The following is a 22,615-nucleotide window of genomic DNA, read 5'->3' as shown; positions in this document are numbered from 1 at the left end:
TTTATGAGAATTTGTATTGATATTGGTAGTGCAAATCATTATCAAATTGAGAGCGAGGGCATGTGTAAGTGTAAATATGATTTCAAACACAATAGCAAAATGATGACATGATATTTTAGCACGACTATGTTATTGTCAAGTCAGTTATCAAGCCAACTCTCTCTTTGTAAGTCCAATCTTGCTAATCGGACTTGTAAGCGTATACTTGTAGTGATAAATTTTTACTTGTTTATTTTTTTAGTAAATGACTAGTGAAATCGATAGAATTAAGCATATACAGCTGTTGTGAAATGCATGTAGCAAAAAAAGAGTCACTTAGAGGGTACTCCTGTTGATAGGCTTTCCTTATAAACGTATGCATGCATGGTTGCAAAGTCCACTTCAATTTCGTATACAAGAGTGCATTACACAATACGTACTTCTGCTAACAATTTATTATACGATGAATAATACAGTATAATTTGAGAGAGATGAATGAAGATATTTTTAGGATATATGTAGATGATACGAGATTAGACATTAAATTTAGTTTGGTACGCAATCAACGATGCACTTGAACAAATGAAATAAAAAGATAATTGAAGATGGATTAAGCATGCATTCTTCTTTTCCCAACTTTTCTTCTCTAAAATATACGCTTTACTCTATTTTTTCGACTGAAACATTAAAAATACCTCTCGTGAAGAGGGCTTTCTAATTATTTTTTATCTTACCACTTAAAAATATTAAAATAATAATAATAATAATAATAATAATAAAAAACCAAACCAAGCTTTATAGAGCTACCAATTTTATGACTACTAATATCTTGTGGATGTAGATCCCATTATATAATATTTTGTGCACTCGAGAGCATGATTTACATTATGCTCTTGATTAATGTCTTTTTTTATTATACATGCATGTTCTTTAATGTTGGAAGTTCAATCCAATCTATAAAAGATGTTGGAAGTTAATAATGGCCTCAATCTTACTGCAATACTTCGTATTCAATAGAAGTATATATTAATATTACCAGCTCTCATAAACAATAAGTCAATAAATCCCAAGCTAATCTCAATCTGTATCAGCATCAAAATCAAATTTCATAGACTTTGGAGGAAATCAGAGTAAATTCACAATAAAATAAAAAAATGTAATGCAGGTTCTCTAATAATGCTAATAAATTTACAAAGCAAAGCAAGAGGCTAAACTTGACGACTTGTTTGGTACACAATAAAATATAGAGAGTGGCAATGTTACATTGTTACATGTAATCTTCATCCTATAGCCCAAAGAAGAACATACTCAGTGGTATTTTTCAGTACCTAACACGGCTACATATAGGCCATATTGTAGTCATGTTCACATGAAACATCATTGCCTTTCTGTCTATTCTATTATCTCATATCGAGCATGCCGTGTATAAATTTTCTAACAAGGCATCAGCAAATACTCCTACTACTGGTATGTTCCGGGATCAGCTAATTTTTCACATGAATGTAGAGGCATCCAGCTTAGGACTAAAGCTACATATAATCGTAAACAGGCTGAATGCAATGATTACAGAGCTACTTTTTAAACCATATATGAAGCATCATCGTGGCTGTCTTCTTGCCAGCCAGTCCCAACCTTATACTTACATACAGGGCACGTTCCCTGCTGTTTAAGCCATGGGTCAATGCAACTAGCATGGTACTGCACGAGCAAGAAAAAAACAGCATAAGATTTCTAAAATGAGATGACAAAAAACTTTAAACATGCAATCATTACTCAGTTTAGTCACACTCGTTAAAAGCTTTTTAATAGATTGAAGCACCATAACCATAGTGGTCATACAGAAAGAGGAGAAACTGTACCTCTGTTGCATGGAACAACAAATTTCAAGTTTAAAGACTGACTAAAAAAAAAAAAAAAAAAAAAAACAGAAAATCAACTTACCAACCTTATGAAATACTGTATTATCAGTAATAGGCAACAATATATCAAGCTCATTTTCTCACAACACAGAGTTGTGTAAACCAACAGAGGACACAAATTTCTGCTTTTCATCTCAGAAAATAATCAACGTAGAGCCCACTCAAAAACAAGCAAGAAAAGCAAAGATAACCTCTAATAGCACTCACCTGGTGCAAACATGGCAAGCTACGAATGAGTTCTCCAACATTTACTTGCTCCAAACATACAGTACAAGTTAGTTCATCTTCTGAGCTTCCCTTTGAGCTGCCAACATTGATAGAAATGTCCTGCTGCTTCGGGTTTAGAAGAAAGTTACCCAACAAAAGATATCAATATAATGTAATGAATAGACAAGATCAATTGCATTCTTTACAAAGTTCAATACTAAATCAGCTATTATTGGTTCAAGCTCAATAGCCATATATTCAATTAACAAAAAATTTAGTATGGGCCTAATCTAGGGACAAAACAGAAACTAGAAATTTGACCTCCTCCTCTGCAGATATAAATAAATCAGAATGAACCACATAAACAAGAACCATGAGTATATTCAGTTTCTAAATCTAAACAGAAAAGATTTCACCCTTAAACAAAGAACAAATCACGAAAAAATGCACAAAAGTGCTGGAGTTAAAAAGAAAACAAGACCTCGGACAAAATAATCATGCTCCCAAAGACAAATTGCTTCATATAGAAGAGCAACCCATCGGCCATTCATCAAAGAAAACCTTTCAGATGATAAACAACTATCGAAGCCCATTTAGAAATAATTTCTTCTCAGTTGACGAGTTACTTGAGCAGATGATATATGCCCATCCCCCTAGGCAGTAGCCACATTATATTAACAGCAGTCTCTCCCTTTTTGCAACTGATTTTAACAACAGCACACAGGTATCTTCACATCATAACAACAGGAACATGAAACAGAAAAAATCCTATTACAAGGATATCCAACTGTTCTTGAGCAGATGAGAGCAAATCCAGGTTTCATTTATGACTTACTATCTCAGTCAAATTACAGTAATCTGTATATAACCACAATCAATGGAAACGCTTATTGGTATATAGACTACAATGGCATGGTCCAACATATCTCAATCGTGCAAAAATATATAAGGGTAATAGGCCTAGGATTTTGGGACTGAGAGGGCTTTATTAACCACCACCACATCTCCCCCCCCCAACCTCCCACCCCCCCCCCCCCCCCCACCCAAAAAAAAAAAAACCCCTCTCTTTGCTTCCCTTTCACAGAGCACTTGAATAAATGGAAGACCCATATAATGATCCAATGACCTTTAGTAGACGTTTCAAGGTAGAATTATGGCCCAAAGATAATGGAGATGCCTATATATCTGAAGCTCTAGCAAAATTTATGATTCCTATTAAATGAAATAAGGATTTTCAAGAAAAACTAGAGACAAAGATAGGAAGAAGATATTAAAGGAAAAAGGTAAGCATGAAGGGAGGAAGAAGTGCTGTTTACCGACTAAAGTAAAACAACTAGAGAGCCAGGAATAAACAGAGGCTTGATGAAAAGGTTGAATATTCAGTGCTGAGTAACCACAAATACACATAATGTTGGACTACAATAGCTCGCTCATCTGGTGAGGAAAAAAAAAAGGTAAATATAGTAGCAGAGAAAAAACTGATCTACCGCACCTCCATGCCATCGAATATCATTTCAACCTAGTATACCTAAAAAGTTACTTATCAGTGTCTAGATTTTAAAATAAAAAATGCAATCAAGAGGAAGCAATAAAGGAGGAGGGTTTGGTAGGTCTGTGACAGCCAATGTAAAACTTTGTCACATAGCTTGACATAAGGAGGAGGAGGAGGAGGAGGAGAGGAAGCGATATTTGACACAGAGCTGCCTGGAATATTGTTTGTTCCACTACACAGAATATATACGAGAACCGAGATCTTGCTAATTCTCATGGGATGCTTAATTAAACATATAATTATCAGCTCTGTTGGATTGTTAAAGCCTAAGGGAGACTGTTATTACTTGTTAAGTAATTGATTAAATTGACCTTGTATCTCTCTTTCTTCTTAAGAAACTAATAAGATGGCCTATAAGCTATTGAACTCACTGAACTAATCTTCATCTAGACTGTGGTATAGTAGTGATCCACTACTTGTACTATAGGACACCAAATAAATTAGCTCACAGATGAGCAGAATGTGGCAACTGCCAACCCTGAAACAGCCATTTCCGTACACCATCTTATGGAATTCAAGCCAACAAAAATCAAGCACACAGAAGTAGATTACCTCAGAAGACGCTGAAGATGATGCCTGCTTCTTTGATACCATATCACTGTCTCAAAAGAAAACAAAATGTCAATATGCATATGCTAGCAAAATTTAACAACAAACTTTTAAAAAATAAAATAAAAATTCAAAATCCATCTTGAGCATTAATATAGATTATCTCTGCCAAGATTGGCCTAATTATTGTCCACAGATATCAAGAAAAGATAAGCAGGATAACCTATTCCAAAGAAAAATACAAAAATATACAGAAACAAATTTACATAAACAAAAGATTAAAGAAAAATGCGGAAGTAGAAGCTTCAAACTGGAAATTGACAAGTGCATGCACAAACATGAAAATTAAGTTTAAGAATACTATCACTTCATGTACACCAAGACAAATTATAAAGACAGTTATGGGCTTCAATCTCTCCAATAAGATGATGTTTGTTATAAATCTGCTTACCTGTCACAGTTCACATATCACAGCAACCTAATAGCCATGTTTAGCAGTTGATATGCGTGTGTGTGTGCATGTCATTTTTCATGGAAGAATACTTGCATATCCAAAATATAGGCCACAAATTGATAGTGATGTGAAACTTCTATAACACTTGTCGAAGACATTTAAATAAAGAAATGTATACATAGGGAACCTTCTTGCTGAAAACAAGACCAAACAAAATCTCACCCTTCCACATCGGTAACTTTATATTTGTGAACAGGAAGAGCATTTATTTCATCCTCGCTCATTGAAGGAACGGCAGGTGCATTGTCAGCATCCAGAGCTCTTAAAGTTTCATAATCTGCAATGATACAACATAAGATGATAATTTTATTTTAGAAGAAAGAACACAAGGAAAATGGATAGATAAAAAAAAAAAAAACAATATGAACATTTGTGAATCATCAGCATCATTCCACCAGTTAAATACTTAAATTATAGGCAAGCGCAAAAGGCAACTCAATTCACTATACCTAGATCGTCAAACTCCCGATCAAGAAGTGCAAGCTGCAACCTAAGGCCATGCAGACGTCCTCTAGTGGCAAATGCAATAGATGGTGGCATCTGCACACGGAGCTCAGTATGGCGAAGTAGGCCACTGGCTGCTACAGCATGTGCTTGTGCCTGTGCTTGAAGTTGTTGACATGTGGCATACATTCTTAGGCTAGTAGCCATCAAAAAGAAGCCAAATACCAGCCAGAGCTTCACGTAGAGTAAAAACACATCATGTTACCACTTAAAATAACTGGATATACTAAACACAAATCAACTTGCATATCTCAAACATATATACCAAAAAATTCGGTGACATTTGATGTGAATTTAGAATCATGAAGATCAAAAGTACTGCAACAAATATAAATGTATAAGAATTAGCCAAATCCAAAATTGATCAATAGAAACATATATAAACAAAAACCAAAGCTGCAAATATTACAAAGATAGAAGCAAGTAATATACCAGTTACAAGAAAAGCAAGTGAATTGGTATTCACTGGCCGTGCTGCATGAATGCGCTGATAAACAAAAACAACAGAAGAAATGAATGTTTGCGTTAGTGTCAATATCATAAAACAAGAAATGTCAGGTTTGACAAGGTAAATTTTATTAAACCAGGGCATTTCATATCAGTGAAATTCATACACAGGGGTCTGGGATTTTTAACTGTTGTGCTAATCCTAAAATTTTCCAAAAATAAGGATATCCAACTTGAAAGCAAGCTATACGATATGTACCACACGCCGTTCAGGAATCATTCCTGGAAAAGCATTCTCGATGTCAGCTCGAGACCCTCGAAACACAAAACTCATGATCGTATAATTTCACAAAACGAACTTCGGTAAAATATTAATCTGTATGTTGTATGAAGAGCTTCCCTTCAAAGGTTCAAAACAAACAACAACAACAACAAAAATGTCAATACAAAGTTACAAACATCCAATAAATTTGCCCCAATACACAATCTCATAAACTTTTGCATTCTGCAATACATACAAATATACAATTCTCCATAAACTGTCCAAGTAAACCCACATTATAATCCATTTTAACCCTTTATTGGAAACATGCCAGTAAAAAAAAAAAAAAAAAAAAAAAAAAAAACCTAAATTAATTAATTAAGTTCTTGGAGTGAAAATTTAATGTCGTCAAATAAGGGATCAATTCATATCTTACAAATCATAAAGCCACAAAATTTCATCGTATTAGCAGATCAATTTAGAAATGGAAACCTAAAATTACCAAACACAGCTCAAATTCTTGATTCTTCAACCAAAAAGTTTCTCAATTCAAGAAAAACAGATAGCATAACGCTAAATTTAACTCCAATTCACCTAACAAACCCTAAAAATCAAAATAAAAGACAAATCAAACAAAATTATACAGAATAAATGAAAAATGAGAAACTTACGATTAATCGTGTCAGAAATTGTGAGTAGAATAGAACAAAATGAACTCAAAATTTGATCAAAATCAAATTGATCAAATTTTTTCTTGAGTATACTAAATCCTAAATAACAAACTCAATTAAAAAATTGAAAGAATTTTGAGAGGTTTAGAATTGTAGACAACGAAAGCCGGCGGTGTGACTCAGACGCGTTGAGAGTCGGAGACCGAGTTGCGCACAACTTTTTGACTCGGGAGGTCTCTCTCGTCAGCTCCAATTTTCCAGAAATTTTTTTACATTTTTTTTATTTTTGTGTTGTAAAAACTTGAAGTTTTATTAAAACGCAGCGGTTGGAGTTGGATAATAACAGAAGTTACGGAATTACCTTGTCAATCCTACGGAGTAACATTTATTTTGTCAATCCAACTATGTTTTTTTATGGATAATAATGATACTCCCGATTTACTAATTAATTAGTCGTTAGAACTTAGAAGTTAGGCTTAAATTTTTTGGGTCTATCGCACTGCATGTGTTAGCCAACAGCTAAGTTTTATTTGTATGTTGAATGAGCTACCGCCATTACCTGACAGATGCTTGAAACTTTCATAAATTTCGCCACTTTAATGCTCCTACTTGGGTCACAAGTTTGGGTTACCAAGCTCAACAAGTTAGGCTTAAATTAGATGTAACTTGTACATTCCAAATTATTCTACTCTGTATATTTTTTACACAAAAGTTCAAAATGTAAGTTCGAGTAAAAATTGGACTGTGAATTAAGGGGTAGGAATGTCATAAAATTGCATTGGCAACCTATATAATCCTTTAATAGCATCTAAATTTAACTGAAAATTATATTTGACTAATCATTACATGTTTCACCTTTCAATATTTGTCTCTTTTTTTACTAGCTCTTACGAGTACTACAATTTACTTATATTTAATAGAAGATTCCATTCTAAATTTTAATCTGAAAATTCTTTACATGAGGGTAACTACTCCTTAGCAAGATTCAGGAATAGAAAAAAAAAAAAGTCCACATTAAAATTAAATTTCAAAAAAAAAAAATTCTATAAACTAATACTTGTGTGCGGCTGGTCATACCATGTGGCCTGTTGTAAAAAAACAAAGTAACCCTTATAACTCTGATCAAGTAACCCTTGTAACTCTAATTGAGTAAAGTGGTGTTAATTTCTGTGGGAGTTCGGATCATTGGTTAAGAACCAACCGATGATTTCTGTCTTCCTGAATTGGGGAAGAATAAGTCTTTCTTCATTTCTCAAGGCAATTAGAATGGTACCCGAATCCATTTACGATCCCGAGTTTCTGGATAAAGCGTGTGTGCCATGAGTGCTCTGTCTTGGAAAAGGCAAAATGTTGCTTCCAGCCTAAATAAAATGTTCTACGGCCCAGCCTGGTAGGTTGTTTCTGCCCCCGCTTTTGATGATAGAAGGCGCAACGGCTTTTGTGCTAGCGCACTCACCCGGGACTTTAAGAATGACAATCTCTAGCACTTTTCCTTAAGCTTCCTATGCACCCCTGGGGAAAATGGGGTGACAAAGAGCAGCTTGCTACTATTTATCAACAAAAGAAGCCGAAACCGTAGAGAAGAAAGGGCAGAAAGCGAAACTGCTAGATCAGATGTACCCCTAGACACTGACGAAGTAAACCCTGTAACATTGATCGCGTAACCCCTATAATACTAACGAACTAACCCCCATTATGATTGACTACACCACATGGCCAACCACATATAAGAATTTGTGTTAACCTTCTTCTCTTTTTTTTTACGTTTTTTACAAGCCAAAAATCCAAAACCTGCAAAAAAAGAAAAAAAGTGGATGGGGGATCCACGGGCCCACGAGCCAACTGGATCCAACCCAGTCAAGAAGGATGGGCAGCACGAGGTCTATTACTATTGACTGTACAATACAACCCATTCTTGGCCAACTTCTCTTCATGGTTGACTAGCTTCAACCCATCAACCACTGGACCATACTACGCTTTTTTTTAAGATGACGTTTGGCTCGTTAAGGGAAAAGAGAAAGAGTTTAAGAAAGTGAACATGCACGTGTTTTTTTATAGATATATCTAGCTAGTGTAATTTTTGTTGGGTGTTGTTAAACGTCGTTCGCAAATTACTAGGTGACACTTGCATTTATTACTTGAATTTTCTAATTTGCCCCTCGTATATAAATACTCGGGAAACTCACTCCCGAAACTCGCAAGTCACTTCACAACCCACACTCTCTCTCTCTAAAATTTTCTCTCTCTAAAAAAAAGTCAGAAATTGTAAAAAAAAAAAAAAATCAGAAATTTTTTTTCAAAAAAAACCCCAAACTTTGAAAATCAAACAAAGAACAACGAACACCAATCGAAGGTTGAATCCGGGTATGGCGGACCAGCGATGCGTTGGGCTGACTTACGGTGGTCGTGGGGGCGGCGTTAGTGGCGGCGAGCAGGTTAGTTGGTGTTTTATTGTTTCAGATTTTGGAAAACAAAAAAAAAAAAAAAGTAAAACTCAGACTTCCGCCTGAAATTTCCGGAAGTCTGGGTTTTCTGATTATTTTTTTTTTTTTTTTGTTTTTTTTGGTCGATTTTTTTTTTTTTTTGTATTATTTGTGAGTAATATAAATTTATTGTTATTGTTATGTGTATGTTATTTATGAATTTCGGAAAAAAAAATTCCGTGTGATTATTGATATGTAATTTTTTTTTGTTGAGTAATTTAATTTTAATTGTTTTTATTGTTATTGTTATTGTTATGTGTAATTGTTATGTATTATGGTTTTTATTAATTTCGGAATTTTTTTTCCTCGTGATTATTGATATGTTTTTTTTTACTAATATAATTATATTGTTTTTGTTGTTATTGTTATGTATTGTTGTTATGTAATTTTTTCGTGATTAAAATTTGATAAAAAATGGATTGAAATTATTGTTGTTGTTGTTATTACCATTGTTGTTATTATTATTGTTGTTGTTGTTGTGTTGTAATGTTGTCGATTTTGTGGTTTATTATTGTTTTGATTTGGTTTATTGTTATTGATGTCAAATTATTATTAGTTATTATTGATCCTTGGTAATGTTGTTATTATTGTTTATTTGATTTGGTTTATTATAGTTTTGAAATGATATTTTTGAATTTGAATATTAGTGATTCAAGTTTGATATCATAGTTGTGTGTGTAAGTATGAATGAAATCTGATTTTGTACTTATGTAATGCAGATTGAGGGTTCGGGCGCTCGACATGCAAGATCAAGACGTTTGAATGCATCGGTTAGGAGGGAGTTAGGTGGTGCAGGACCTTCGGAGGCACCGTTTCATCATGAGCAGCAGTACGGGTCTGGTGGTACTTGGTCGGGGCAGCATCAGTCAGATGGGAGCGCCCCCATGTACTCGTCGGGTAGAGTGCCTGAATCTGACGATGAGGACGACGAGCGAGCTAGTCATGCTAGTCGAGATTCAGAGTACGACCCTCAGGATTATCGTACTGTGTATAGGACTCAGCATGGGGGATTTGTTGGAGCCAGGCCAACCTTCTACCAGCTCCTCAGAGACGTGGGTAGTACAGGAGCCGATGTCAGGTGGGCCTGAGGATGGTACTGTTATTCCTAGCTTTGGGGGTCACGTGGTTGCATATTTATGGGCTGGGCAGGAGCGAAATGTTCTACGGTGTTTGAGCAGGACACAGTTGTGTACTGAATTGGGTAACTGGCGCGCTCGTCTTCCGCAGCAGCACCTGGAACTGATTGATGGCAGTGGTCTATCTCACCTACCCGAGATCATGTTCCGGCGATTTCACTGGCCCCTGATTTCTGCTTTTGTTGAGAGATGGCAGCTAGACACGAACACGTTTCACATGCCATTTGGGGAGATCACGATCATGCTGCATGATGTGTATCATATTCTAGGGCTCCGTGTCGACGGCTCCATGGTTTCCACTACTCCTAGCACGAACGTTTTACGGGACGCGTGCTCGAATACCATGGATATGACTGCAGAAGAGCTGAATGAGAAGTGCGGTACTAAAACCGTATGGCAGGGTAGTGGGGTGCTCACTGAGAGGATAATGGAGTCGACCTTGGAGTCGCAGAGGCCCTTCAGTTTCCATTACAAGGCGTACTTGTGGTTAGTACTTGGCGAATGTCTGTTTTTGAACAAGAGTGGCAACCGTACTCATCCTTCCTTCCTCAACGAGCTGTTTGTTGAGGATGTTCAGATTACTGAGTACTCCTGGGGTTCTGCTGTGGTAGCATATATGTATCGGCAGTTGGGTACAGCATCACGAAAAGATGCTGATTCAATCGCTGGTTGTCTTACGCTTCTGCAGGCGTGGATCTACGAGTACTTTCCCTGTTTTCGGCCTCAGCAGGGGACCTTGACCAGAGAGCTTACTGTTCCTCGTGCGTCTGCCTGGGATGTCGGATCGGGGTGCCCCAACAAGAGCATCGAGCGCCTCCTCGCTTTTCGTGCTAGGTTGGATCATCTGACTGACAATGAGGTGAACTGGCTACCGTACGGAGTTGATCCAGCACGGCGCGTGCCTGCTACTCTATTCATTGGCTGCATCCAGTACCGTAGCATCATTGAGCCATATATGCCTAATCGAGTGGTTCGACAACTTGGATACGTTCAGGGCATTCCACAAGCCATCATCAAGCCTGAGAAGGCGAAGAGACTGACGAACTTGAAGATGTATCGAGTGGACTTTCCGCCAGAGATGACATATGTGATGTGGACTCGGTTTGTCCCTGGTGCGTCTTCAGTGTGGTGTTAGGTCCCCTCAGCAGGCTTGGTGGTGGTGCTCCTATGGTCGGTCCTGGTTACATGCAGTGGTTGTACCGATTTTCTCATCCTCGTGTTTCTCCAGTTGCGTCATCACATGGGAGTCGCGCACTGCCAGAGAGAACTAACACGGATTACGTAAGTACTTGTGTTTTTTGGTACTATAATTATCACTACAAATACATCTTATTTGTTTAATATGTTTTTTTTTTATTGCAGTGGATGGGTCGGTCCATGGAGGTTATCAACAGGACACTGGAGGAGTATCCGAGCGTATCGCGTGATACGAGGGCAATGGCTGAGGCTCTACGAGCTGATTGGAGGGCGATGATGGGGTTGTGACTTCCCTATTTATTAGTTTTTTTGAGTTGTACGCATTTCATTTATTTACTCTACATTTGGCATGTATTTTAAGAATTGGACTATTGTTTCTACAACTGTTCACAATAAATGAATGTACATAAATGCGTTCATTATCTAATTAACGCATCCCACATGTTCCTTCTAGCTGCGTAACGCTGATCCCAACCGTCAACACTTGGCTCATGGTTCTCAGTCCACCAACCTGCAATCGGGGGAAGAGGTGAATCTGGTGCAAGGTCAATACAGATAAAATGTGAGCCCCCAACTGCAGCGATCACAAACTCTCGTTCAGGTGCAGTGACCCCCCTTCGTGCCCGCAACGGCAAAATCGTGAGGCATGGGTAGTAGCAGGTTGGTACGGTGCCAACACCAAGAATAATAACCATTGCGTTGAACCAATTAGAAATAGGAAATAAATCTTGAATTGCAGCCATCCAATTACGAGAATCAACCGCCCCACCGTCCCATCTAATTCGCTCCACATTGATCCCAAGTCTTCCAAGACCGTAAATCCTTTCGTACAGGGCTGGATAACCAAGGACCTCGTTTGCTATTGTTTCTCGAGTGTCATACCATCGTCCTTGATCACCGAAGAAGAACTCGGCCACACAACGAAAACCGCAGTTACCATCGCCGATGACATCCTTCCATCCTGTAATGTAAGGCAACATCGGTCCTGGAAGCATGTGTCGATAACGGCTTTGGCTAATGTCACATGGACTTCTGCACAAATTTAGGGTTCAGTTATTAGTAGAGTAAATAATGATATACGTGAAAATCACAATAGTCAATCTTACCTATTTGGCGTGCACCACGTGCAGTGTTCTGGCGGTTCACATGTTCAAAATAACAAGGATCACGTCTTGTATCATTGTTTCTTCGTCGACCACGAACCTGGTGGTTTACAGCAGGATCTCCGAGTTCTGAATGATCCAGATGCAGTTCTTCTTCAATGATGCGAGATACGTTTCGAAGAACAGCAGGATCACTACCGATTACCTCATCCATCAGAGAACGAAAATGTGCGGCGTCCTCGGCCGAGTCATTACCGAACACCGGTCCATCATCACCATCACCGATAACTAAGGTCATGTATCTGGAAAGCACAGGGCAAACCGTGGGTCACATGCATGGCACATCCACATCGCTCATACACCTGATAGCTCAGCTCCCTCATCCTTTTCGTCTCGTCATCGAGAACCTTCAAACAATGCAGAGACACCTTGTCGTTAATACGTGACAATGGCAATTGTCGGTACTTCTGACCAATCTTCAACCTAGACGCCTCCAAACCGTTACGAATTGCGATGATATGATTACCAATGTGGCAATGAACTCGGGCCCATACGGTATCCAAAGAACCTGCACATTACAAAAAAACCGTCAGGAGTGATAATAAAAATAACAATAAAAATAACAATAATAACAACAATAACAACGTGAAAATCACAATAATAATAATAATAATAATAACAATAATAATAATAATAATAATAATAACAAAAATAATCATAATAATCATAACAAAAAAAATAATAATCATAACAATAAAAATATTAATATTAATCAATAACTACAGCAAAGTCCAAACAACGAACCTGTCGAAGATTCAAACCACATCTTCACGGCCGAATGTTGGCTCTCAACTCTACAAGTGTTGCTGTTGCCTAGATGAAGAACTTGGTTTGTCCAAAATGTCACAAACTTCATTTTATGACAAAGCCATGTTCTCTCAACATATTGTATCACCGCTGGATAACTTGCCCACCAATCTTTCATTGTATCTACAGTAGCATCATAATCCTCCTCGGTTGCAGCATCCATGATACGTTTCCATTTCCCATTTTTGAATTGCGCACCGATCTTCTTGTTTTTGAACATAGCAGTGACTCGAGCCTCCACATCTTTGTTAATGTGCCATCGATAAAGTAAGTGCGGGGTCCCTGGAAACACTTCCCTCAAGGCCGCACATAGCCCAAGCTCACGGTTTGACAAGATAACCGACGGTTCCTTATTATACCCAATAAAGTCTCTCAATCTCTGCAAAACCCATCGATAGCTTGCCGTGCACTCGTTGCGCATGAACACGTAAGCAACGAGGAAATTCTGATTTGTTGGTGTCACACCTACTATCTCAAAGAACGGCATCCCGTATCGGTTGGTCTTGTAAGTGGAATCCATACCGAGCATATATGGGTACGTCTGAAAGATTTCTACCGTGACTGGGTGCGCCATAAAGGCGTGCTGTAAAACGCCTTCATCATCAGACATGACCCAGTAAAGATATTGACTCTGTCTCGCCAAATGTAGAAACTGTTGAACAACTCCTCTCCCGTCAGACATCTTCGATCTCAGGTCATTCCGGCAATTGTAGATGTGTTTGATGTTTAGATGATCATCAGGAAACTGCTCGGCAATAGTCGCCATGATGTTACGCGGTTCAACCTTAGACTTCGTCATGTCACGCACAACCTGCTTCGCATCCGGGCTCAACCCACTAATTTTACGATGCCCCTCTGGATACGCAGTCAATGGATGGTTGTGGGTGATGAACTCGTAGTATATCTTGATGTAGAAAGGACAACCATTGGCTTTGGTTTTGTGTCCTTCTGAATAGCGTTCTCAAGATCTCTCGGCTTACTCCTGTGTCTCCGATCACATCTCAAATACCGATATGGTCGACCATCTCTGGTTTTGTTGAAAGACGATTTCACCAGAATAAATCCCAGATTTATGGCAACAGCATCCGCCCATTTAACTGCATCCTCAAACGTTCGAAAAACCGTGTCTGTCACAAAATTTGCACTGTAATTCACAACGTCACCGCCTCCTTCAACCTCCGAATCCTATAAAATTACAACACAAACACTATAAACTAACATTCACATAAAGTAATACTAACAAAAACAAGTAACAATAACAATAATACTACCTCCGGTCGCTATTATTTGCAACATTTACTATTTTTGGCCGCCCAACATTATTTGCAACTTTCCAATTTCTTTCCCTTTTTAACAAACTTTTTTGGTTAAAAAGACATTTATATAGTGGCCCCCTTTTTATTTTTTTTCTCTCCTCCTAACCACATGTACAAAATCAGATTTTAATATAGTGGTCCCCCATTTATTTTTTCTCTCTCCTCCTAATCACATGTACAAAGTACCCTTTCCTTTTATTATCAAATTATGCTTCGTGAACCGTGAAACCCTTCAAAGTTGCAAATAATAGCGACCGGAGGTAGTACAATACTAAAAACAATTACAAACAACAAAATTTACGCAACCCAATTTATGCGCACCTAAACAATAAAAATAATAAATATCCAACAATAACAATAATCATATTAACAACAACAATAATATTAATAATAATAAAAACAATAGTAATAATAGTAGTAGTAGTAATAATAATAATAATAATAATAATAATAATGTTAACAAAATTAATAATAATAATAACCATAATAATAATAATAAGTACATAACATTAACAAATAATACATAATATAAAGTAATAATAACTAATATCACTTTTATTCATAATAATAATAATAAAATAGGCAATTACATTAAAAAAAAAAAAAAAAAAAAATTAAGGGACTTCCGCCCAAAATTTCCGGAAGCATAAGTGGGGATCCGCCCAGAATTTCCGAATCACCCACTTAAGATCCGGAAATTTCAGGCGGATCTGGGCGGAAGTCCCATTTCCAAAAATAAAAAAATTTTCCTAAAACTCACAAATTCTTCCGACGAATCCTCCGGCGTATGAACGTTGTCGTCGTTCATCGTCTAACACGGCTCGATACACTTTCCGTTTATGCATCGGGATTTTTAAATTGTTCGGGATTACCGTACAATGGTGGGGTCGGGATTTTTTGGGGCTCGGGATTTTTTTAACACAAGTGGTGGGCTCGGGAACAATATTTAACTTGTCGATATTTAAAGTGACTCATGGTAGACCCTTATATACAAAAAATACACACAAGGGCAAAAACGTCATTTCACCTAAAAATGGGAGCGTCACCCTGTAATTTGCGAACGACGAATAGCAGTTCACTTTTTTTTTGTTTTCAAAAATTTTATTGGGAAAATAAATAGTTTAGAAATGAGATATTGGTGGACTAAGGCTTTGTTTAGTTCAACTTATTTTTACTTATTTCAGAAAAAATAAGTTTAGATCAGAAAAAATAAGTTTAGATCAGAAAAAATAAGTTCAGATCAGAACATCGTTTTATGTGCGGTTTTTTATCGCTAAATATTCTTAATTTCGTAATGGAAAAAATTGTGAAAATTACATATTAATAAACTACACATTATTACGAATCTAACAATATCCCACTTGATATATTTTTTCCTTATAGATTATCGTACACTTAAGGTCAAAGTTTGGTCAAATTAAACAGTCAGATCAGATCAAACCAGACTAGATCAGACCAAATCAGACCAGACCAAATCTGTAAAAATAAGGTGGACCAAACAAGGCTTAAGTTATACCAAACGCCCCCCAAGTCTTTTGCTACACTATTTGTTAACAACTTGATAATGGTGGACTAATATAACTATGGGAATGCGTGACATACATACACACTCCTACGGTTTTTAAAAACTTGCAAAATTTATTTTGGCTCACTTTATTGATGCATAAGTTTGTCAATGTTACTATTTTTAACAATATATTGTGCAATAACACATGATCTTTGTATTTAGTAAATATATTGTTTGGGTCGAATTCAGTCATTCCTAATTGGGTCGGTCCAAATGATTTAATTACAAAGCCCAATGTAAGGTTCAACTCTCTACAAGCATGCTAAAGTCAACCAAGCCCAGTCAGCATGGCAAGCCCATCTGACTTCAATGGCTTAAGCCTATTCATTGAACAAAGGTATAAAAGCCATCAATTTTATTGTATAATTTTACATTCATTCACAATCAGCCTCAAGCAATTAATTCTCTTGCATAGCGTTTACTCTTAATACACTGAACTAACTTTATCATCGGAGGGGCCTTCCTCGGCAACCACCCCCGAGACTAGTTTACGTGTATTTGCTGTGCATGAAACCCTCGGCCCAGTCATCACTTGGACCGAGACCAGTCTTCTCACTTGAAAAAGGGCCTACTGTAGATCCTATTGTTTCATACCGAAACATATGTGATTAAAATCAATGTACGAATAATGTCAAAATTAAACCATTGAAATTATTCAGTCTGAGAGATTAGTAAAGTATGATCGATTTTCAACATAGAGGCTATAACATTTATCGCCACGATGTTTATAGGGGCATGGCAAAGGAAAACGATGCATTATGTAATTTACTTGACATAGTCGTTGGATACACAGTGGTCACTTCCACATCAACTCACGATCAAACAATTCTCTCAATATTAAAGAGTACATAAAGAAACAACATGAAATAAATGAATTTAACTTGATCACTAATCAAGGAGGCCAGGAGATTGTTGAGTAAAAAGAGGGACTTTATTGAGTCAGAAAATCACAAGATATATGTGATGAACAACATGAATATGTACTGTTGCTTTGTTTACATGTCACGATTACAAGCAACACTATCTTTTTGCTAATGAATCTGACAATTAATTAATTAATCAATTAAATTGGAGCTGCATAAAAAGGTGATGATGAATCTAGAAATGTAATGGTTGCGCACACGTGACAAAGATCAAAAACATACATCTGGGCGATCTGGCTCAAATCTTCCCTAATATTGGTCTTATCTTTCTCAGTGTTAAAAATTGATGATGCTATGCAAATTATTACCAAGACAGTATTTATTTTTTATTTTTTTTGGATTTTATTTCATTAATTAGATAAAAGCCCGTGCGATGCACGATTTTTTCATCTAAAATTTTTAATTATTTGATTTATTGTATCTAATAATTTCAAACAAAATTACAAAAGTTTAATATTTAATTTTTTTACTATACTTTATAATGAATTTATTAAATATAAATAAATTGTAAATATGATATTTTTTCCGTTATATAAAATCTTTAATGTGAAATGATAAATTTTTAATAATTTAAATCCTAAATCATTATTCATTATTTTACCATATCTTTTATTTCGATATAATCACCAACCACGCCCACAACCAACCTACTGCATCAATGGATAAATTGAACCGTAAAATGTTAGCCAAACTGAAATTGATATAAATTAAATTGTGATGCACGGTTTTTTAATCTAAGATTTTTTAATTATTTAATTTATTAACAAAATTACAAAAGTTTAATATATATTTATTTTTACTATAATTTATAATGAATTTATTAAATATAAATAAATTGTAAATATGATATTTTTTTCGTTATATAAAATCTTTAATGTGAAATGATAAATTTTTAATAATTTAAATCCTAAATCATTATTCATTGTTTTACCATATCTTTTATTTCGATAGAATCACCAACTTCGTCCACAACCAACCTACTACATCAATAGATAAATTGAACCGTGAAATGTTAGCCAAACTGAAATTGATATAAATTAAATCTTTACATTTATGTAAAATAAATCAATATATTTACCAATAAATGAAAAATTGTTGCGATATAAAATCAAATCAATGCATTGAAATTTTTTTATCATCTCAAAAATAACCAAAGCTATCCATATATTAAGTATACAACATCTAATTGTATGCCATTACATAAACAAATAATCGTTAAGTATCCTAAATAAATACAATGTAACTAATAATTACAAATTAAAATTTAAACATAAGATTTTAAAAATTACCCGGACATTGATGACCTAAAACTAACACAAAATTACCAACACAAAATTCACTTGATGGGGTTTTGTATTGATACGAAATTTTATTTGTGTCGTATGATGCGTTAGATCTGCATGTAAAAAAAACATTTAGTAAATAAAACATAAACATATAATCTTTGAGTATTCCAAATTAATACAATGTAAGTGATTATTAGAAATATTAATTTAAACATAGGATTTTAAAAATTAAGCTAAAAATTACCCGGCCATTGATGATCAAAAATTAACACAAAATTACTCTCACAAAATTCGCTTGATGGGGTTTTTTATTGATACGAAATTTTGTTTGTGTCGTATGATGTGTCAATTTATAATGGTAGGTATCACAAATTTTAATTTAATTATAATTAACGAGCAATTTGTATTTCTTATCATAAATACTTCAAAATTTATCTTATAATGATAGGTATCAAACTTTATTATAAGGTTTATCATTTAAATATTTTTTAGTATAATTTTTTTGGATTTCTTATACTTGTAGTATTGAATTAATAAATTTATCTTTTCCTATATTTTTACTTCATTTTTTTCAAATAATTTAATCGTGGATTATAATCTACGTGGCATTAAAATTTTAGATATATCAAATCTAATTCGTTACTTTTATCTAGGTGGCGACATAATTTTTTAATTCAAAAATAACATACAAATCTTTCATCTTATTGGTCGAAATAAGTATATTTCTTACGTGGCGTTCCAAATGCTCTCCAAAAATGCCTACTTTACTTATATATAATAATAATAATATAATATATATATATATATATATATATTAGATTTTTTTTAACCTTGCTATGGATGTAGATTTTGCAATTAAATCTCTAATTATTGTCAAGTTACACAATAAATATGTTTTTTATTCGAGTAAATAATGCAATCTCATTTTTACATGGTTACTATGAGATGTTGGATGTTGTTGATTTGAAATATATTTAGGGATAAATTGTAGAGTTGTACTCGTATGTAGGATTGAAATGTAAAAAATGGCAAATGGCTAGGGTTGTGATTTCTAAAAGTAGAATATGGATAATCTCATTTTTAAGTATTTACTTATATTATAACCAAACCCAAAGTAGAATGTAGACATTAACATTGCTCTTATGCATTGACCGGCTTTACTACTTAAGTATGTTGACTAATCAAATACTCTCTTTTACGTAAATATATATACCTATATAAATACTCTATTGCTAAGTTTTTTCCCCTTTCTTTCATTAAAGTCGAGACTTAAAACTACCAATTTTAATTTTTAATTTCCTTTTTGTTTATTTATACCTTTTTATTAGCAAACACAATAATTGACACAGTAGTAGCTTTCGCTATATAAAAACTATGAAGATATGATAAACAAAATTTAATCATTCAAATCTGTTACTCCGTATATACAAGTAAAAACTTGAAATGTACATAAAGATAGCACATATACATGTAGTTGACAAATGTAATATGTTACTCCGTATATACAGGTAAAAACTTGAAATAAAAACTTAAAATGTACATAAAGATAGCACATGTACATGTACCATCCAACTAAAAACCACTTCACACGGCTCACCTTCAAGGAAGTGGACCTATCTTTAGATATTTAGCTATCCTTGTTTGGTCAAACTCTTAACCAAGCTCCTACCAACACCATATCTTTAAGCTTTAAACACATTATTTTCACATTTACATATAAAAGTATATTTCAAAAAAAAAAAAAAAAAGAGACAAAAAATCCACTGTTTTTAGAGGCCCAATCCTAGTCTCTGACTGGCCAAATCACACCTAACTTCTGCTAACCCTACCCTAGATTGTACCAAATCAAATTCCATCCACATATTTTGTTGATGATGATGCCCAATTATATAAGATTCTACACCAAGTAGATCCGAATTACCAAATGTGAAGCAATGCACCCCATCGGGTCCTCTAACCTCACCCGGAACCCGGTATAATAATCGCTCCGCGGATACACTCATTTCAGCTCCTTGAAACATTAGTGTCACGGTAGGTAAAACCGGGTAACCCTTTTGAGTTAAGGGTACTCGATAACATAGATCCATCACACCTTGAAACACATAATTCGGGTCACCCAACTCTTTTAACGTGGTCCTAGTTTGGGCCAAAAATTCATTCTTCAACGCGGTATAGACCGGTCCAAGTAAGAAAGTAAATTGAGTACCCGAGTCAACCATGGTTTGACCCGCACCCGTGTGATCGGGTTGAAGGATGGATTTGGGTAAAGGAAGTAATTTACCCCCAACTTTAATCCCTTCAAATTGTACCGAGTATGCCACACGGTCATAATACGGTAAAGGGCTAGTAACTTTTACCATAGGAGTGTAACTTCTTGGCTTAAGCCAAGCGAAATTAGCCTCTCCAAATAACAACACACCCGAAGCGTCCTGACCCGAAATACAATACGAAAACTTTGGATAATTCATTTATGTCACAAACGATAACGACCCAAGGTTCATACCCAATAACCCAGTAGTCCTCGAATCCGTCTCGGAACTACTACTAAAACCCTGATCCATACACCCGAAAAAAAACACCGGGCATCGACGACTCGCCCAATTTAAAATTATCCAAAGCAAGCGTTCCTTCCATAGAGGAGAAGTCCGCATAGGAGACCGACACGTGGCACAATTTTTTCGGGTCACACGACGCGGGAATATTAAAGTCCCGTGTTCGGGCCCTACAAGTGGGTGAACTACACGGGATTTGAGAATAAGAAGTGGAGTGAACAGGATCAAATAAGGAATTTAAACCCGGATTTTTCTTACAGTGAAGCCAAGAGAGCTCACTCCCTGTATCTAACACCATTGTTACAGGTTGTGGTGGAGTGCCAACTAGGAGAGAGACTGTAAGACTAACGTTGTGATGAAAAGGAAGCTTACTTGCTGGCCGTTGGATTGACCCAGGTGGGATTAGCTGAGCTTTAAGCGCAAACATAACAGTATTAGAGAGAGTTGAGCTGTGATTGCTCTGTTTTGATTGGACGAAAACAGAGCATATCTGTAACAAATGAAAAATTATAAAAATTAAATATTTTTGATGAAATTTCGGATTACCCATTAAAGGGTATTATTAATTAAGGGTTTTGAAGTGATTTTCGTGGTGTAATTTGGGGGAAAAAGGAAGAAATTTGGAAAATTGATTTGGGATTTATAGAGTGTATGAAAGGTGTTTGATGAAATGACGCAATGAAGTTATTTATAGTAAAGGAAAGAAGGGGGTTGGATTTGGTGATGGTATATATAGGATGGTCCAGGGAGGAAAGAAAAGTACAAAACAGCTGGTGATGAATGAAAAAGAACTTGGTTTTCCCAAGGATGGAAAAAGGAAAAGCTAGGGATCTGGAAACAAAGAAACAGGGGATTTTTTTAATTTTGAATTTTTGATTCAATTTGATTTTTGTGGTTTTAAATTTAAATTTTTAGTACCAATAAATAAACACTAATAGGTCTAATTTTATTTTTTCAAAGTTTTGTTCTTGGAAAGTGGGTGAATTTGCCTCCTATGATGCAGATGTTTCCAAATGCTAGAGACTAAAAAATTTTGGGGAAGGATTTTTGTGTTACATAGTGGGGGAAAGGATAAGAAAAGATAGAGAATAATAAATAGGACAAATTATAAATCGGTGGTTCAGGTAAGAAATTCCAAAATCGTTAATTCGTTATGTCCTTATAAAATAAATATCGGTATAAGTTCTCTCGGTTGAGGAATTAGTTAAAAAAAAATTAAAAAAAAAAATTAAAAAAAAAAAAAGCAAGCGAAATCTAGTGGATTTTTAGATATATCTTTTTCAATGTATTTATGGCTTAATTTAATTGATTATACGGTTGTATCATATACATGTATTGTACAAAGTGGAATAACTTGGATTATAATCAAATTAAGTATTTTAACGAATACCTCCAATTTAAGGTCAAGTAAATTTGGTGAAAACACGAAGATAGTGTGACGGTGATAGTAAAATTGGTGCAGCTCATGAATAAAAATAAAACATAAAATACACCTAATCTGATTAGACTACATTCCAAATGTGTAAATTAAGTATAATTTAGAAGTTAGATAGATCGTACAAGTATAATGATAGTAATGTT

At 35.4% G+C, this 22,615-nt stretch overlaps 1 protein-coding gene and 1 pseudogene across 2 annotated transcripts; both read right to left on the bottom strand.

Annotated features, from left to right (window-relative positions):
• Positions 1 to 1,096: 1,096 nt before the first annotated feature.
• Positions 1,097 to 7,018, bottom strand: LOC110722323 (E3 ubiquitin-protein ligase SDIR1-like). 2 transcript variants are annotated; one of them, XM_021901596.1, is made up of 9 exons: positions 6,605 to 7,018; positions 5,931 to 6,071; positions 5,657 to 5,711; positions 5,490 to 5,542; positions 5,170 to 5,398; positions 4,883 to 4,997; positions 4,210 to 4,255; positions 2,106 to 2,231; positions 1,097 to 1,677 (listed from the first exon to the last, which is right to left on the bottom strand). In XM_021901596.1, exons 2-9 carry the CDS (start codon positions 6,003 to 6,005, stop codon positions 1,558 to 1,560), a joined length of 819 nt encoding a protein of 272 aa, XP_021757288.1. In that variant the 5' UTR covers positions 6,006 to 6,071; positions 6,605 to 7,018; the 3' UTR covers positions 1,097 to 1,557. The 2 variants fall into 2 exon arrangements, with proteins under 2 accessions (XP_021757288.1, XP_021757289.1); XM_021901597.1 differs by having other exon boundaries at positions 2,106 to 2,228; positions 6,605 to 7,015.
• A 12,889-nt stretch (positions 7,019 to 19,907) lies between these two features.
• On the bottom strand, positions 19,908 to 22,202 carry LOC110722321 (annotated as a pseudogene).
• Positions 22,203 to 22,615: the final 413 nt, after the last annotated feature.

This window comes from Chenopodium quinoa, unplaced genomic scaffold, assembly GCF_001683475.1.
Source record: "Chenopodium quinoa cultivar QQ74 unplaced genomic scaffold, ASM168347v1, whole genome shotgun sequence".
Lineage (NCBI taxonomy): Eukaryota > Viridiplantae > Streptophyta > Magnoliopsida > Caryophyllales > Amaranthaceae > Chenopodium > Chenopodium quinoa.
This window is presented reverse-complemented; position numbering and strand designations above follow the sequence as displayed.

What these genes read in the sequence shown, in the direction of transcription:
- LOC110722323 (XM_021901596.1), bottom strand. Translation starts at nt 6,005, where the DNA reads ATGAGTTTTGTGTTTCGAGGGTCTCGAGCTGACATCGAGAATGCTTTT. An exon ending in TGATTCCTGAACGGCGTGTG is followed by an intron (nt 5,712 to 5,930) that starts GTACATATCGTA and finishes TTTGTTTATCAG; the next exon opens with CGCATTCATGCAGCACGGCC. An exon ending in ACTTGCTTTTCTTGTAACTG is followed by an intron (nt 5,543 to 5,656) that starts GTATATTACTTG and finishes TATTTGTTGCAG; the next exon opens with TACTTTTGATCTTCATGATT.